This window comes from Gossypium hirsutum, chromosome D07 (genome assembly GCF_007990345.1).
Source record: "Gossypium hirsutum isolate 1008001.06 chromosome D07, Gossypium_hirsutum_v2.1, whole genome shotgun sequence".
In the NCBI taxonomy this organism is placed as follows: domain Eukaryota; kingdom Viridiplantae; phylum Streptophyta; class Magnoliopsida; order Malvales; family Malvaceae; genus Gossypium; species Gossypium hirsutum.
In genome coordinates this window covers 28,349,884-28,368,077 of record NC_053443.1, presented here as the reverse complement: position 1 = coordinate 28,368,077, position 18,194 = coordinate 28,349,884, and the positions used below count along the sequence as shown (strand labels likewise).

Below are 18,194 nucleotides of genomic sequence, written 5' to 3'. Positions count from 1 at the left end.
GAAAGATCAAATAATAACCTCACTCGTTAGCTCTCAAAAGAATAACTCTCTGAATGATTCAAAACTTGTAAATATGTTTGGAGAAGGTTACTAATCAAGATCAAATAACGGATGTGCAAACTTCAAAGAAACAATGAAGACCCTAATTGCTCTAAGAGGCCAATAAACTTGACAAGGCAATTTGTAATGGAGGCTACACGGATGAAGGAATTGTGCGTGCCCTTAATATCTGCTAACACAAGAAGAAACAAAGTGTTAGAAAACGTAAGAGAAACAAAAAGCGTAGACCTGCAACGATCCTTAACTCTAGAGTCAAAGAAAAGCTTTAATAAGAAGAACGTTTAAGAAAACTCTACCCAATTTTTAAAAAAAAAACAAAAATCGGAAACGTTTGGTGTCTTAAGATTTTCAAAAATTGAAGCTTTAATTATACTTGAGTTAAGAAAAGAAAAAGGAAAAAAAATTCAATTTTGGGAAAAATAAAATAAAAATAATAACAATAATAAGAAAAGAAGAAACCTACGTATGAAAGGTAGGCAACTTTTTTTTTGCGATTTTTTTTGCGCTTTTTGCTTTTTCTTTTTTTTTTTTTGCGATTTTTGCTTTTTTTAAAGAATAAGAGGAGAAAAAAAAGAATCGACAAAATCGATGAGAAGTGTTTTTAGTATTTTGACTCGTTTTGGATATGATTTTAGCTTCAAAAATAACACCGAATGGCCTGAAATTGATACCAACTGATGCGAAATCCCAGATCTAGACACAAGAGAAACACAAATTAGAAATAAAACGAGAATAAATAAAATTAGTTAAATAATAATAATAATAAAGGATAGATTTGCCCTATAGAACCCTTGGTTAACTTGTAACCAAAAATGCCAATGATTGAGTGGCTCCCTACGAAACCCCTAGAAGAAGAACCTCTAGAAACACCGATGAACGGGAAAAAAATTTGAATAATTGTAACTCCGAAATACCCTCGAAAGTAACAAACTCCAAACTAAATAGAAAGAGAATAATCACTCTACTCTCAAAAATTTGCCTCACACAAATTTGGAAGAAAACAAACTCTCTTTTTATTCCACCCCTCAATGTGTAGAAAGCAAGCCTATTTATAGGCAAAATACAAGAGTAATTGAACCTTAATAAAACTCTTTAAAATTATCTAAAAAAATAAATAAATAATAACCTAACCAATAAAATTACGTAAAACTCATAAGTGATGTGTCCCAACCAATGAGAATTAAGTAAAATAATAATAATAATAAGATACATCAAAGATTAATCCACCAATTTATGGGCTTTCACTATTCCAAGATTGGCCCAGTGAATTGCATTCCCGTATTTGTCAACGTCACGAACATGATGAATTAAACTTGTAGCAACAAAGTCTTGAACAAAAGCATTCATCTTTGATTTTAATTGTCGTGCCTTGCTTCAAGTGATTAGACCACTAGGAAAAATAACCCATTAAGTGTCACCTACTTGGCTCGTATCATGAAGGCAAGCAAAAGGTATTCTGGAAAAATATGAAAGCATGTCAGGGCAGAAAGTTAATTTAGATAAACCAACTTTATTTTTTTAGTTCTAACAGCTCGAGGCGGGGAAAAGACTTGATCTTGCAGGTGTTGACAGTAAGATGTTTGGAGGATCCAGAAAAATACTTGGGTTTGCCAAATGTTGTAGGAAGACAAAGTAGGAAAAGCTTTCTGGGCCTAAAAGACAAAATGGCAGAACGTGTGAATAATTGGTGCGTTAAAACCGTATCGCAAGGTGGAAAAAAGGTCTTTATAAAATGTGTATTGCAATCAACTCCAACCTATGCTATGTCGTGTTTCTTGTTACCAAATTCATTATGTAGAGAAATGGAACAGATAATTAGTAGATTTTTGGTGGCAAAAACGGAAGGGTAAGAAGAGAATACATTGGTGCAGTTGGAATAAGTCATGCAGATTAAAGGAGGATGGTAGGATGGGTTTCCGAAGAACGTGGCCCTTCTTGCAAAACAGGGTTGTTGATTAATGGAATTCCCATATTCATTATTAGCAAAGACCTTGAAGGCAAAATATTATCCAAACACCGATTTCATGCGGGCAGAGTTAGGAAATTACCCTTCGTATACTTGGAGAAGTATATGGGTAACTAAAAAGGTGCTGCAGGATGGGATGACTTGGGGAGTTGGTAATGGTAATTGCATTTCAATTTGGCAGGATGCTTGGGTCCCTGGATTGGAAAAGAAAAGAATACAGGAGTCAGTAAGGAACAATAGTGTGAATAAAGTGGCTGATTTAATTGACTCAAACTCAGGACAATGGAAGGAAGAAACTATTACCAGATTGTTCACTAACGTTGAGGCAGATGCAATACTGAACATCCCTCTAGCAAAGCATCCGCGAGAAGATAATAGAGTTTGGAGTGGAGAACCAACGGGGGAGTACAGAGTCAGAAGCGGATACAAGAGGCTACTAAGGGGGAGTACAAACCCAGAAATAGACAATAGCAAAGATACAAAGCAAAGAGTAATACAACAATCTATGGCAGGCAGATTTGCCTAGCAAAATTAAAATTACGAACCGGAGAATCTATAATAACTATATTCCTACGTTTGATAATCTACATTACAGAAGAGTCCGTAATTCGGCTTTATGCCTCAGGTGTAGGGATGGCACAGACACTCTGGAACATGCTATTCGAGATTGTCCTGCAGTAAAAGAGATGGTCAGAGTTAGGGTTTAAGGCGTCTAACGAAGAACCAAATGAGAACCTCTAGACATGGATTGGGAAGCAACTCACCAAAACGACAGCCTCGCAAATACAACTCCTTTTTGGAAGCATATGGGCGGTCTGGATAGGACGAAACAAAGTTTCACACGAAGGAATCCAAAGGTCAGTGACAAAAACAGTGCGGTTTATTAATAAATACATAAGCGAATGGAAGACAGTAAATAATAGCGTACCTGGATAGAGATGTGATGATGAACGCTAGAAACTGCCGGACCAACTTATGGCCAAAATAAATTCCGATGGGGCATGTGATAAACAGAGGAAAAAATCAGGTACGGGCATAATTTGTAGAAACGCGAAAGGAGAAATTTTAGGTGTCAAAATGACGGTCAACGATCGAATACCTACACCCTTTGTGGCGGATGCAATAGCCTGCTTGCAGGTAGTACAACTAGGGGTAGAAATGGGGCTCTGAAGGGTAGCAATTGAAGAGGATGCTCTCAGTATTATCAGACGGGTCCAAACAGCAAATGAGGATCAATAATTTTATGCTTATATATACATGACATAAAAACATTAAGCAGAGTATTTGAAGAATGTCAGTTCAAGAAAGTGTTTAGATTTGGGAATGGGGTAGCACATGAACTTACAAAAGAAGCAGTTACGAGTTTAAGAAGTACCGATCTGGATTATCGACTACCAAGAAAGGAGGTAATGGTGTTGGAGGAGGATGCGAGACACCAGACAGCGATGGGAGGAGAAGAGAGATTTGGAAATCGTGTCTGACAAAAGGAAAATGAGAGTCATTAGGCAGCGAAAGGAGGGAAAGAAAGATCTGGAAATGGTAATGAGAAAATCTTGGGATCATCAATGAGAAAATCTTGGGAGAGGAAGAGATTTTTCTCAGGTTGAATGTTGGGCATTGGTTGTACCGAAATGGGGCCTGGTGGGTTTTAGGAAAGTTTATTTAAGTTTTGGGTTAGGTTAAGAAAAGTTTCTGTTAGTTGCAGTAGGCCTAGTTTCTTTTTTATTGGAGGCTTTGTGTTTTTGTACAAACTGTTGGCCAAAGCCCATTCTTTAATGCAAAGTCCCATATTAAAAGGTATTGTTGGATATATAAGAGGTGGAGGATTTCTTTTTTAATTTCACATGTGCCATTAAAAAGTCATATTTAATAATTATTATTAAAAATAAAAGGAAAAATTTTACTGAAAGTTCTTAACTTTTGTTTAACATTGTATATGCATCATCTAACTTTCAGAAAACATATATTAAAGAATAAAAAAAAATTATATAATCTAAAAGATTTTCATTCATAAAAGAAAATCATTTGTTAAGGGAAAACCAAGAAATTTGGAGTTAATTTTTTTCATATCTAATCTCATAAAAAATTTAATATTTGAACTCCACACATTCACTTTAATCCTAATCGTTTTTTTTTTGTTGTTGTTTTTTGCTTTGTTGTTTTAAGCTCTCTTCATTATTATCTTTCTTTGCTTTTTTTCCTCTTTTTTCATGCAAATCAACAACAGCTTCGCTGTTCCTAAATCATTAAAATAAAAAATAATTATGTTTTTTTATAGCTAAAAGTAAAATCTTGACTTGTAATTTAAGAGAAAAATGGTAGGTTTAGAGAAGAAGAAGAGTACTTTTTATTATAAATTAAAAAATGCAAAATTAGAAAATGAAATGATTAGTTTTGAAAGGAAGAAGGGTACTTTGTATTATAAATTAAAAGGAAAAAAAAACCCAAATTTCCAAAAATTGAAACTTATCAAAGAACCCAGATAATATAATAAAACATTTTGCTCTTCTCTTGCTCTCTTCTTCCTTAATTTTTTCTCTCTTTTTTTCATAATTATTAGAAAAATTCTAGAGATAAACCATTGATGGTTGAAGTTTTTATGATTCTCAAGAATGAAATGAGTGTTGTAAGCCCATATTTTGTTACTTGAAAACTAAAGAAGTGATAATCACTCTAATAGTGGAAACCAAATATTATATTGAGATATATTTTGCCAGGACTTTTAGTGCTTTGAGAAAAAATAAAACAAAATAAAATTTGTAGAGCAATTTCTAGGTAAAACATCATGAAGTTGTTGACGAGGTTGAAGACGTTCATCAACGACGGAAAACATATGGAATTTAATTTAAAAATTTTAAGTTTTGTTATAATAAATTTTGCAATAAATGTCAGTTTAAATTTTTTTTAGTTTTAATTTTAAGAATATTTTTAGATTTATACATATTTAAAGATTTAGTAAAGTACAAGAATAGTCACTCAACTATTCAATTTGTTCTATTTTAGTCACTCAACTATTAATTTTTTCGATTTAGTCATTCAACTTTTCAAAATTAAATATTTTGACCTAATAACAAATTTAGCCCTTTAATATTTACACATTCTATCAATTTGATCCCAATTCTAAAAACTTCAATAAATTTAGCCTCAATTTTAGAAAAAAAAATTCCATTTTAATTATATTCTAAAAATTATAAAAAATCTTTAAAAAATCTTTAAAATATTTTTATATTTACTATTTTTATAATTTATATTTATTTTTTCTCATCGGCCATGCTCATTTTCTCATCAACCAAACATGTGAAAAACCTAGAAATTAAATTTATTTTTTGATTCAATCTCTTTTTATTTAGTCCCTTTTTTCTTTTGCTACGTTGTTCATCTCAAATGCCTAATTAAAACCCTGAAAGAAGCTCAAACTTAACAAATTTATAAACCCAGAAAAATGGTTGGGTTGATGACACCAACTTGCCTTACTCTTTGCTATAGAGATAGTACCAATTCCGGGTTCTAGTGTTCTCATGTCTTTATCATATCTAGCTCAAGCATTAGAGAGATTGCAAGTCAAGACCATGGCATTTGATATTTCCAACTTAAGTCAAGGCCATGACATTTGATATTTCCAACTTTGTCAATTGAATGAAAGAAAAAACAAAGTGGAAGATACCATAGAAAGACATTTTGGGTACAAAAATCTTAAAAAAGAAAATATTTAAGATTTTTTTGAATATTTTTATAATTTTTATAATTAGGACTAAAATGACAAATCTTATAAATATTGATGGCTAAATTTGTTGATTTTTTAAATATTAGGCCAATAAAAAAAAGCCCACATTGGACTTTCATGAGGCAACTAATAGAAGAGTAACTAAATATTTAATTTTAAAAAGTTAAGTAACTAAAACAAAAAAAATTAATAGTTGGGTGACCAAAATAGAACGAATTGAATAGTTGGGTGACTATTCTTGTACTTTACCCTTAAAGATTTTTATGAATTTAAAAAAATTATTTTTTATAGATTTTCTAATTAGTTTAAGTTTTTCTATTTTTTAAGAATTATTTTTAAGAAATTTTAAAAAATACCGAAAATGGTATTTTAGTTATAGTTCAAGGGTCAAATTAACTACTAACCCTTTAAATTAATAAGTCACATTATCCTCTTAACCAAAGTTAATGAGTAAGTAATCAAAACGTAAGAATTCTATAGCGTTAGTAATTATAATGTAACTTTTGAAAGTTGAGTGATCAAAATAAAATTAAAAATAAAATTTAAGGACTGTTTGTGTAATTTACCTAAAACAAAAATAAATAAAAACACATGGTAGTTAATTAATACAATTTAAAAGCTGGACATAATATATAATAAAATTCAATCAAATTTTAAGTTTAGAATGAAGAGTCGATATTTGCAAGTTATAGCAGAGTAGTTATATGAACAGTTATAATTGAGGCTTATAACACAAAAATTATTGATTAAAAAAATTATGTAACGAATAAATTTATAAAAGGAAAAACTGATTTAAGGATTAAATGAAGCTTTAATTGAAGTGGTAAAAGATTTTGAAAATTATGATTTTTTTTTGTTTGAAATCTATGAAGCTTGTTTTTCTATATTTCACATGATTTAAAGTGAAAAAAGTATTATTATAATAATGTTTATGATTTCATTTTTTATAATTTTTTTTGTAAGTTTTTAAATTTTTTTTCATTGTTTGAAGATGTTTTAAGGTTTTTTTGAAGGATGGCGTCTTAATGGTATCATTGCATGACACGTGGTAGCATATGGTTGATTGAATACCTCAGCTATTAGTTTTTAATATCTAAAAGACCAAATTAAGAACGTCTGGTAATGTTATCGGAGTAAAGGATCACCGACAAGGGCATTCTAGTGTGTTGTAGATTCTTATCTAAGACTTTGTATCATTTGATGATGCCATGTGAATTGCTAGAAACATGTGGAGTGTATGGCTAACCCAATAATGAAAGTTTTGTAAGGGGATTGGAGCAGGCTACCATGAGACAACAAATCTTCTTTCTAAATAGATTCGATTTGGAACTATTATATGTCCAAGGTCCAATATTGAAATAATTTCAAAGGTTTTTCCTGACTTTGTCTGTGTTAACAAACAATTTCGAAATGCCTCGACTCTTTTAGAAAAAGTCTGGGTCAAATAGCAATAATTTGAAACACTTCTTTTTATACTATTTCGGAAACCCAATGACTCGATCGTATGGATATGTAAAATACAGGATTTTCAATCCTAGCAGGGAAGGGAGGAAACAGATTCTCAATTTAAAGTGAGCAAACAGAATTTCATACTCGATCTCATAGATACATATGAAATTCTACGGAAAACAATATTCGATGAAAGTCGTATGTACGGCTTGGAGGAAGATCTTTCATATTTTTCGAGATCCACCCTACAATATGGGGTCAAAAAGTCAAAATAAATGATTTTATCCATTATAAAAAGAAAATGGATTGTTGAACCCCTTTACGCTCATGTCACGTCGAGGTACTGTAGAAGAAAAAACTGTAAAATCCGATCCAATTTATCATAATAGATTAGTTAACATGTTGGTTAACCGAGCCTTGAAAACGATTCAACAAAAAATAGAAACAAATCCACTATCTATTTTACGTCAAGCAATACGTAGTGTAACAACTCGATTTTCAGTGATGTCAGAAACAGTGATTCGTGGCCACCAAATTCGGCGAGTAAGCTAGTAAATTTTATTATTTAATATTTATGAGTCAAATATGATTTTAAAAAAATTTTGAATTAGTAATTTATGTCTTATAATAAATTATTAGATTCGAGTGATAAAACTCTAGTTCAAGTGGTTTTAGAAAATAAGGTATTGGGACCTCATTTCTATAAACCGAGCCATAAATATTTTTATAAATATTTACGGAGTGTCATTAAGGTAGTATTAAAGTTTCGTTGAAAAATTTTAACGTTTCGACAGTTAATTAATTAAAAGGGACTAAACTGAAAAAAGATGCAAAACTTTCTAATTATAATAATAATGTGACTAAATGGCTTGATTAATAAATAATGAAGGACCTAAATAACAATTATTCTTAAATGAAAAGATGAGGCCGCATAACATGGAAAAAATAATAAGATAAAGCCATTAATGGCAAAATTGTAATTAAATTGAAATTAAAATAAAATAAAAGTGAAATTAGAAAGTTTCTAGGAAATTATTTATTTTTTCTCCAAATTTTCGGTTCAAAAACAGACATGGGAGAGCTTCATGTGAGTTCAATTCTTACCCATTTCTTGTAATTTTTATATTTTTGAGATTGTTAAAATTAAGTCTAACTAAATCTTACTCTAGTTTTTGATTTTATTGAAGATTTTGAATGTTGACATTGATGAATCTATATGATTTTAGTTATTAAATTATGAATTTGAGATGTTGGGTGGTATTTAAAAGTATTTTATTAAGTAATTTTGATTAATTTTTTGATTAGGGACTAATTTGTTGAAATAGTAAAAATACAAGGGTTTGTTGTGAAATTATTGAAAAATTGGGCTGTATTGAATGCCATGAATATTCTTCTAGCATAGGTTTGCATTAAAAATGGTTAATTTGCATGATTTGGGCTCAGGGACTAAATTGAATAAAATAAAAATTTTAGGGGCAATTTTTTAAAAATGGCAAAAATAACCAAATTGCATGAAATGAATTTTTTTATTATTTAAATTAATAAATTGAATGAAATTATTAATTTAGATCAAGATCAAGTGAAAAATTGAGGGAATGAAAAATTACCAAAATGCCCCTAAATCTTGGTATTTCTGCAATTTAGCCTGGTAAGTTCGTATGAACTATATTTTGTATAATTTTGATTAAAATGAACGTTATTTGGTGATGAATATTATATATATGTGTGTTATATTGTTGGAATTGAATTATTATTGGAAATATATTATCGAATTTAATACTTAGTTTGGATTGAACGCGAAATTTGAGTACATTTGTAAATTGGTGTATGGTGGTATTGGAGGGAGACATCAGAATATTACCCAAGTAAACCGAGGTTCAACATCTGTTGCGAACTCTCGTGTTTTACTTTCTGTTTGGAGTGATTTGGATGGATAAACTCTCATGAGCTTCTGTCAAGCTCTTATAAGCTTCTGTTGGTGTGTTCTGGTGGACTAGTTCTATGAGCTTCTGTTGATGATGTACTCTTATCCGTAAGTCGTTCTTCGTATGAAAAATCTCGATAAGGTAAATTGTTAAATGAATTTGAAAGATTTGTTAATTATTGAATATTGACCCGAACATAAATGAAAATGAGATATGTTGTGACTAAATGAGATACATGAGTTATGTACTCATGAATTGAGTATTGAATGGCTAATGCCAATGTATAAACAATTGTGGTTTGATATGTGAATAGTTATTTATATAGAAATTGTGTGAATTGGGACATTGTTAATTAAATAAAAGATGTTAGCATATGTAATTTGAGTATTTGACACTTTGTTATTGAATTGAATTCAAGTTGGTTGAATGGATTGAAATTAATATATATATTAAATGTATTGATTATTTGAATTGAAATGAATATTGGTTGTATTTGAAAAATGAATTGGAACCCTATTAACTGTATCGGGCTGAGTCGGATATAGATGCATGCCATAGGATTGGAAGAGTTCAGGGATTTATTCGACTTCGAGTCGATGAGACACTGGGTGTCAATTTATTACTTCAGGTTTATTCAATGAGGCACTGAGTGCCAACTTACTTCGGTTTAACCGATGAGACACAGGGTGTCAATTTACTATTTCGAATTATCTGATGAGGCACTAGGTGCCAAACTGATGTGTTTTGTTGGATCCATGTATCTGTTCGAGACCGAGTCATTTTAATAGGGGTAATTAAAGAAAACGGTACTATGATTGATATTGGATGATATTGTATGAGAATTGAAAATGGGATAGTGATTTGAAACATGAAAATGAGTTATATACATAAATGTACTATATTGTGTATAGATGATGGTGATTGGGCTTATGTCAAGCTTGAGATTATGATTGATGTATATACTTATGTCTAGTATTATACAAATGAAACGGCAAGTTCATAATTAAAATGTGATATGATGAAAAAGGGATGAGTTGATTAATGTACTTATATATATGAGAAATTATGTATGTTATGGTTAAACTTACCTATGTTATGAATAAATATATTAATTAGTTAATTGATGTTGTTATTTAAGTTTATGTTTAATAAATAGAATGGAAAATAAGTCAAAGAAGTTATTCGTAGTTTTATGAAAAGGTTAATGATGGTGTATAATGTTTATAAAATCCTATTAAATTAGAAATGAATATATATAATGTTGATAGACTTACTTATTTATGAGCTGGTGGTTATGTAGTTGATAAATCTTGAGGCATTGGTATAGCTTTATATTTAATATATAAAATTTATTATTGAATTGGAATATTATGTTTAAAGTTTGTACGAGCTTACTAAGCATTCATTGCTTACGTAGTTGTTTATCCTTTATTTCATAGATTATCAGAAGCTTGATTGGGTTGGAAGCTTGTCAGAGTTATATCACACTATCCATTGGTTCTCTCGGTACTTTTGAATGTTTTGATTTTGGTTATAATGACATGTATAGGTTATTTTGGTTAAATGTTGGTCTATATGTATTTTGTTGAGATTAGTCATATATTTGGTTTGTGTTTTGGTATTTTAGTATGTGCTTAATTTTCCTTATAATGTTGATGTGTGGAATAATGAAAGACAAAATAGTAGTTGAAAATGCATATGAGGTATGTTTTATAACTTGGTGTGATTTGGTACTATGTTTTAGTAAGTGTATATGTATTTTATGTTATTAAATAAGTGGTACAACTGGTACCAAATGGTAAGTTTTAGTAAATGATTTACATGTTGTGTATTGATGTGATTAGATGTAAAAGTTAGTTGATTACTTGGTTACATGGTATATATGGTTAAACATAATTGTATTGGTCATTTAAGATGCCTAAGGGCATATTGATTTTATGTGAATATACTACATGTTTAGGTATTGATTTTAGATGCTATAATATGACTTGTTTATATACATAATATTGATTGTAGGTTGACACCAAATTAGGTGAGAAAAATGGCTTATAAAATAGCCTATTTTCATCCACAAGGTCAGAGACACGGGCGTGTGTCTCAGTCGTGTGTGACACACGGTCAAGTGACACAGCCGTGTGTCTCCTGTGGCTTGTAAAGGTTTGCAAGTCAGTATGTTCACACGGACATGTGGTTTGGCCGTGTGACCCCTGTAGCTTTGAAAATTTTTAATGTATTCCGAAAAATTTCCTGAGTTTCCAAATTAGTCCCGACTTATTTCTAACGCGTACTTTGGGCCTCGAGGGCTTGAATAAGGGACAATATGTATGAGTTTGATAGGTTTTTGACATGAATGTTATGTTATATGAAATGATAAAATTTCTATCTGTTTGATTTGTAAACTCCGGTAATGCTCTGTAACATGGTTCTGGCGAGGGATACGAGTTGGGGGTGTTACATGTGGAGTAACTCTCGATATAGCAGTAAAAGAAAGACGTATAGGCGGATCGATTCATCAAGTTCCCATTGAAATAGGATCCACACAAGGAAAAACACTTGCTATTCGTTGGTTATTAGGGGCATCCCGAAAACGTCTGGGTCAAAATATGACTTTCAAATTAAGTTCTGAATTAGTGGATGCTGCCAAAGGGAGTGGCGATGCCATACTAAAAAAGGAAGATACTCATAGTATGGCAGAGGCAAATAGAGCTTTTGCACATTTTCATTAATCCACGAACAAGATCGATATAGACACATAAATTCATGGATCCATACATCTCGATCGGAAAAGAATCAATAGAAAAAGAAAGAATCGGAATTGATCGATACATTTCTCGAAACAAGCGAAAAGGAAACATAAATTGAAACATAAATTATGGATCAACTAAGCCCTCTTGAGGACTTGCTTAAGAATAAGAAAGAGAAATCTCATGTAAACCCCATGAAATAAAATTTGATCCTAAACTGAAGTGAGTAAAAATAAAACTTTAAAAACCATGGAAAAAACAATATATTTTAGTACCAAAAGTGTGCATTAAGTTTTCTTTTAAATAACAATTTCAAAATTTTTGAATAAACACAAGTAGTTATGTACAGTTTTTCCTCATTATGGCTCCACAGTTTCATCAATTATAATTTCTTTCAATAAATATTTCAAATTATGTTTTTCTTTCAAAGTAACATTAAGTGATATAAAAATAAATCAAAATTGTAAAAAAACTTAACTAATAATTATTTAATTAGAAATTATTCTATATAATTTTAATTCAATTTTAAATATAATTATTTTATAAAAAATATTTTCATCCTGCGGGTGTGAATAAATTCTAGTGTTTCTTAAGGCATTTTAAAAATATATAAACGTGTTTATATTTAAGTACGTATCATTTGCTTATGCATTCCATGTACTAGACTGACTTAGAAATGGTGGTCTATATACATGTATGTATGTGTCCACTTTATTTCATAAAAAAATATATTGTGATTTTTATTTGTATATTTACATTTCTTTAATATTATTATTTGAATTTTATTTTGTTTTTAAGTTCAATTCACAATATTGTGATTTTTGTCTACAAAAGTGTTTCGCTCTATAGTGGTTTATCATTCTTGGAGAGCCTTATTATGATAGAACACACTGATAATGTATATAAGGTTGGAATTCGAGATGATGAACAGGAAGATAGTCTATAACTTAACTTTTTGTGCATCATTAATGCGGCAGGTCTCTTGGAAGTGGTTTCTTAATTTATTAGAGTTTATCGTCAGGTTGATTTGATGATAGCAATGCTACAATACATTTTTTAACAGTTTGATCAAAGTGATGCATCTTTGGTTTATTCTTAAATTCTTCCAATGTTGTGGTTATTGCCAGTTTGTCTTTCACCTTTTTTAAGATTATTATGCAGCCATAACATCTGAGCATCAATTCTTGTATTATGAATCATGTCTTTGTATTCTTATTATTCTTATTGTTTATGGTTCCTATTAATAATGGTAAACGGAAATATATATAGTTGGAATGTGAAAAGAAATAAGTTTTGCATGTAAAGGAGTTCATTTTTTATACCTTATTATCTGCTTTTCAAAATGCAAAAGAAAGGAATGAACAGTGACAGAATTTAACATAATTTCATAAAATAATATATTTTACCAATTTAACATTATAAACCAAAATTAAACAGATGTACATGAGTTTAGACTTAAGGAGGTACTTACAAAACATGTTGCACTCTTTTACCTACAGAAGACATTGATTCCCTCTTGGAGGGTCTAGAGAGGAATTCGTGCTCACACACTGAGGGCATAACTGGTCGAATGCTGCCGGGGTTTAACGGAAAAAGCATCCGGTAATACCCATCCATAATTTCCAGAAAATTGCAAGTGGCGGCTACCTTCGGAATCTGATAAGAAGCACAACATTACAGTTCTACATACTACAGATTTTAAAGTCAGAAAACCTTAACAAAAACAGAATCCTAATCGATGCCCCTAAACAGACTTATAGTGAGTGATACAAGATGCTCTATACAAGCATTACCAACTAAATTCACTGCCCAAATATGGAGAAACAACAAGGTCTTCTAGGCCAAGTTAAGCTAAAGCAGAAGTAGAAATGAAAATGATCTACATTTCACAGCTGAGGATTTTTTGAACTGCCAAGCAACCTAAAATCACCTTATTCTTTCACATTAACTAGCGGCTTGAGCTTAGTTGGAGTGGTTAAAGTGCAGTGGGTTCGAGAATTTAGACATATATGCATATAATTGTTTACAGCTATGATCTGAACAATTTCATAACATTTAACCATGCGGTACCTGATAAATATCGCGCATGTAAGCGTGAAGGTTGGTATACTCGAACAGCTTTTTCTTGGTACATTTGAACAAAACATTATAGACAAGATCAAACCTAATCAATGTAGTAAACAAGCAAATATCCGCAAGAGTCAATCTGTCTCCACACAAGTAGCGTGAACTACCCAAGTGATCATCGATCCTATCCAATGTACTAAACAAACCACTCACCGCAACATCATATGCCTCTTGGCTTTGAGCAAATCCACATCTACAACATCATCCAAATCATACTCAAACCAACTGGGGTAATTTATGCAACCATAGAAGTTTTAAACGTTAAAAGTAATTTTATCAAGCAAAGTTTTCAAAATTTCTTTTTACCTGTAAACTCCATTGTTAACATTGGGGTAAATCACCCGATTCCACTCTTCAATCTCCTCTTTCAGCTCCACAGGGGAGAGATCCAAACCAGGGTGCTGGGCCAACTCGTTTAGACCCGAATTGAAGAACTCAATAATATCATAGCTCTCATTGCAAACTACTTCTTTCTTCTCTACATCCCACAGCATTGGCACCGTGGCCCGCCCATCATACCCGCCTTTTCTTAGCCTATAAACTTCCTTCAAATTCCGGCACCTATTTACTCTATCCATGGTAGGAACCAGGATATCATTGTCCTTGTCGGGACATCTTTGAATTCCCAAGAGCCGTCGAGGCCGTGGCCTGCGACGGAGACGGGGACGGCTTCTTCGAGGCCCTTGAGGGCACGGACGATTAGGGTCCGGTGGGCCCATGGACAGGGGAGGCCCACGTAGAGGTGAAGTTTGGTGGTTGCGGCGGTTGGGTTGAGGCGGAATTTTGAGAAAGGCCTGGTGTAAGCGCCGGAGGGATCGGAGGGAGCCAGTTGGGACATCATGATCTGCCACGTGGAAGTCCATGCTGTACGGACGGTTGAGATTAGAATTCCAGGAGGGAGGGATGCGCCCCAGAGCAGCTTGGAGACGTTTTTTATTAGACTGAAACCATTTGTGCTACCGCTGTTGTTATTAGTAGCACTGTCGTTGAAGAACATTCTAGGGCTGACGTGGCATGCCAATTTTAAGGTAGTTTTGGCTGGAGAGTGCAACAGCAGGTGAGAGCTGGGCAGCGAAATGCAATGCATTGCTTTGGTTCTTTATTAAGTTCTGCAACCGTTTTCAATATTTTTATTTTTATTTACAATTATCTTTTTAGAGGAAGAACGGTGGAGAGGATATCATTCTTGGCTCGATCTCCTTTAAATAAAACGCTGCGTTTTGGTTTAAGAAAGTGAAAACCTGAATCTGTGTAGCCAAACAGTCCAAAAATCTCAAGTAAAGCCCTAGGCCAGCCTATATAATGAAGCAGCGGCCCTTTCTCAAGAAAACAGACATATGCAAACGGCGGAGCGGATCAGAGCCGTTCAAGAATGTCGAAGCGAGGTAAACATTTTCCCTTCATTTTCTCTCACTTTCCGATTCTCCAACCAACACCTTTGCTGGTCTCGACGTTTATTTTTCTTTTCATTTGCAACAGGAAGGGGAGGTAGTGCGGGGAACAAGTTCAGGATGTCACTGGGTTTGCCGGTGGCAGCGACGGTGAACTGCGCAGACAACACGGGAGCGAAGAACCTCTACATCATTTCAGTGAAAGGAATCAAAGGTCGTCTCAACAGGCTTCCATCGGCTTGTGTCGGCGACATGGTCATGGCTACCGTCAAGAAAGGAAAGCCAGATTTGAGGAAGAAGGTGTTGCCAGCTGTCATCGTCCGACAGCGGAAGCCTTGGCGTAGAAAGGATGGCGTCTACATGTACTTCGAAGGTCCAAACATTTCCTCTTGTCTCTTCCTTTTATTTCTTCGTCTTTGTTGCTTCGTTTGATAATTGGATAGCTGGTTTTAATCGTTGGTTACTCTTAATGAGAAGCATAGAATTATGGGAATTCGCCAGTTTTAAACAGCATGATGTTGTTTATCTATTGCATTGTGTTACCTGTCTGCTGGTATATTTGATTTAGTTATTACTTATTACATATTACTATCATTTATTTGCCTTTCCTTTCAAAATGTAATTTGAGTTTATTATCTGTTTACAGATAATGCTGGTGTCATTGTCAATCCCAAAGGGGAAATGAAAGGTAAACCAACTCAGTTCATCGTGTTCATTATATCTAGTTATAAATTACAAGTTTTCAACGAGTACTTGTGGGAATCTAAACTTCAGATGTTTATGTTGTTCTTATCGCTTTTTAAATGTTTCCTTTTCCTGTTTGCTATGGTTCTATTGCTCTTGCCATGTTAGAGTTGAGATCAAGTGAATTTTCCTGGAATTTTGCTATTGGTAATACCATAATTCTGAAACGAACGCGCCTGTGGCTATTCTAATTTCTGCCCTTAGTAAAAATTGTGTTACATCTGGGTTTGGTTGAGAGTGATGGATAAAGGCATGTGCCCAATATTGATGGTTGGAAGAAACATAGGTTAGTGCAATACTTAAGAAAAATCAGTTGTCTTTTGTTGGCTTGTTACACTATTGATCCGTAGCTAAGTGGCAGAAAGTGGTACTTTGTTTGATTGGGTATTTGGAACTTACTGGTGCTTATTGATTTCGTGTTTTCAGGATCTGCTATCACTGGCCCCATTGGAAAGGAATGTGCCGATCTGTGGCCTAGAATTGCAAGTGCTGCCAATGCTATTGTTTGAAAGATTTTTCACGGTTTTTGTTTGACATTGTAGTTTTAATGTTATTTTTCTGTTACTTATAACATGTTTCTGAGAGGTTTTGGCGAAACGGTAGTGAACCTGTAAACTTATTTTCTTATATCTAGTTGTCTAAAAACTCATTTTTAATTATTTTCTGTACATGCTTTATTTATGTTTTTTAGCATAAGCAGAGGCGACTGATCCCTCTCAATGATATCTAGCCACGTTGATCTTGTTGCAGTCCATGGTAAAAAGAACTCACCCATTGTGACTACATGATACCCTATAGGAAGCAATCATCGAGCTTTAGTTCTAACACATTACCCGCTTCTTCACATTCCCAGGGAAATATTCAATAGAATCTACCAAACAGCCAGACCTTGAATACATGCAAATTGATGTGCTTATCACACCAGTTACCACATCAGCATGATTCTGCTGATCTTGTTCTATTGTTGCCGACTGTGAAACACTAACCTTATTAACATCCTGGATCAGAATGTTACTGAGAATAATATTTTAGGATAAATCTTGATATTGTACATGATCTAATGTTGAATGTTTTTATGAATTTTTTATTTGTACAATTTTAAATTTTGAATTTTTTTATTTAGTTTTCATAAATTGTTAATATCATCCATATATAAAATAATGAATTGATACATTTAAATCAATATTGAAGATCAAAATTAATCACGTAGTTATTATTATTTTTTGTTTCTTTAAAAAAATGGCACCCAATAAAAGTTTGTGATATAATATAAAAATCGCCTGATGCTTTTTAGGTTTTGATTGTGCTGTTAAAATTGAGGATTTGAAATTTTGATTTAATGTTTGCAATAGTTGATTTTGATTATAAAAAATAAAGCCCGTTTTTAAGAGAAATGAGTTTTGAGGTATGCTACCTAGAAATGAGAGCTGGGTTTGCTTGCGGTCGAGTAAGGAACCTTATAAAAGGCTTGTTTTGTGAGGTCTTCTCGGAGCAGACAAACGTAACACCCGTTCCATGCGACAAAGACCCGACTACTAATCGTAGTAAGTCCATATATGTTGTTCCCCTCAATATTAAAGTTATTTTACCGAGATGACCAAAAAAATAAATAATTATAAAAATGAATAGTAAAATGGGGTTGAGGGGACTTAATGGCAGGCACCACATTGATTTTGGACCCAACCATTGCCTAATGATTGTGTTAAGCTTAAAAAAATTTAATTTTTGAGGTTGAGGGACTTAATGGCCGACACATGAGTATTTTTTTTTAAACAATACCGCACTTATATACATTTATATTAGTATTTGAAAAAAAATTTGATTGGGGGATAAGTGTCCGACACCATTTTATAATATTAAAAAAATATTTTTTTAGTGTTGGCACACTAATGGTCGGCACCCACTTTATCAGATATTTTTTTTATTGGGGGCACTATATGCCCAGGCTGGCCACGCAAAGCAGGCCTAAGTGGCAATGAGATAGCCGGTGTCATTGTTGGCCAGCTTCAGGCTTGCACTGATGTGACCCGAAGGCACAGGTTAAGTGCTCTCAGGTATTTTTTT

At 32.7% G+C, this 18,194-nt stretch overlaps 2 protein-coding genes, 1 long non-coding RNA gene and 1 other non-coding gene across 5 annotated transcripts; 2 read left to right on the top strand and 2 right to left on the bottom strand.

Annotated features, from left to right (window-relative positions):
* Positions 1–1,049: 1,049 nt before the first annotated feature.
* Positions 1,050–3,810, bottom strand: LOC107954636 (uncharacterized). 2 transcript variants are annotated; one of them, XR_001699630.2, is made up of 5 exons: positions 2,955–3,810; positions 2,791–2,841; positions 2,330–2,698; positions 2,109–2,220; positions 1,050–1,516 (listed from the first exon to the last, which is right to left on the bottom strand). It is a non-coding gene; the product is annotated as an uncharacterized lncRNA (long non-coding RNA). The 2 variants fall into 2 exon arrangements; XR_001699631.2 differs by having other exon boundaries at positions 1,050–1,712; positions 2,955–3,663.
* Positions 3,811–13,233: 9,423 nt separating this feature from the next.
* LOC107954634 (glutathionyl-hydroquinone reductase YqjG) lies at positions 13,234–15,132 on the bottom strand. Its single transcript, XM_016890249.2, is given in 4 exon segments — positions 13,234–13,524; positions 13,939–14,188; positions 14,302–14,608; positions 14,611–15,132. Coding segments are annotated over 4 exon segments (1,218 nt in total). The 5' UTR covers positions 15,083–15,132; the 3' UTR covers positions 13,234–13,335.
* On the top strand, positions 14,977–16,789 carry LOC107954635 (60S ribosomal protein L23). The gene is made up of 5 exons (XM_016890250.2): positions 14,977–15,052; positions 15,154–15,380; positions 15,475–15,759; positions 16,033–16,074; positions 16,557–16,789. Exons 2-5 carry the CDS (start codon positions 15,368–15,370, stop codon positions 16,637–16,639), a joined length of 423 nt encoding a protein of 140 aa, XP_016745739.1. The 5' UTR covers positions 14,977–15,052; positions 15,154–15,367; the 3' UTR covers positions 16,640–16,789.
* Positions 15,805–15,947, top strand: LOC121219745 (small nucleolar RNA snoR137). Its single transcript, XR_005916636.1, has one exon. It is a non-coding gene; the product is annotated as a small nucleolar RNA snoR137 (small nucleolar RNA).
* Positions 16,790–18,194: the final 1,405 nt, after the last annotated feature.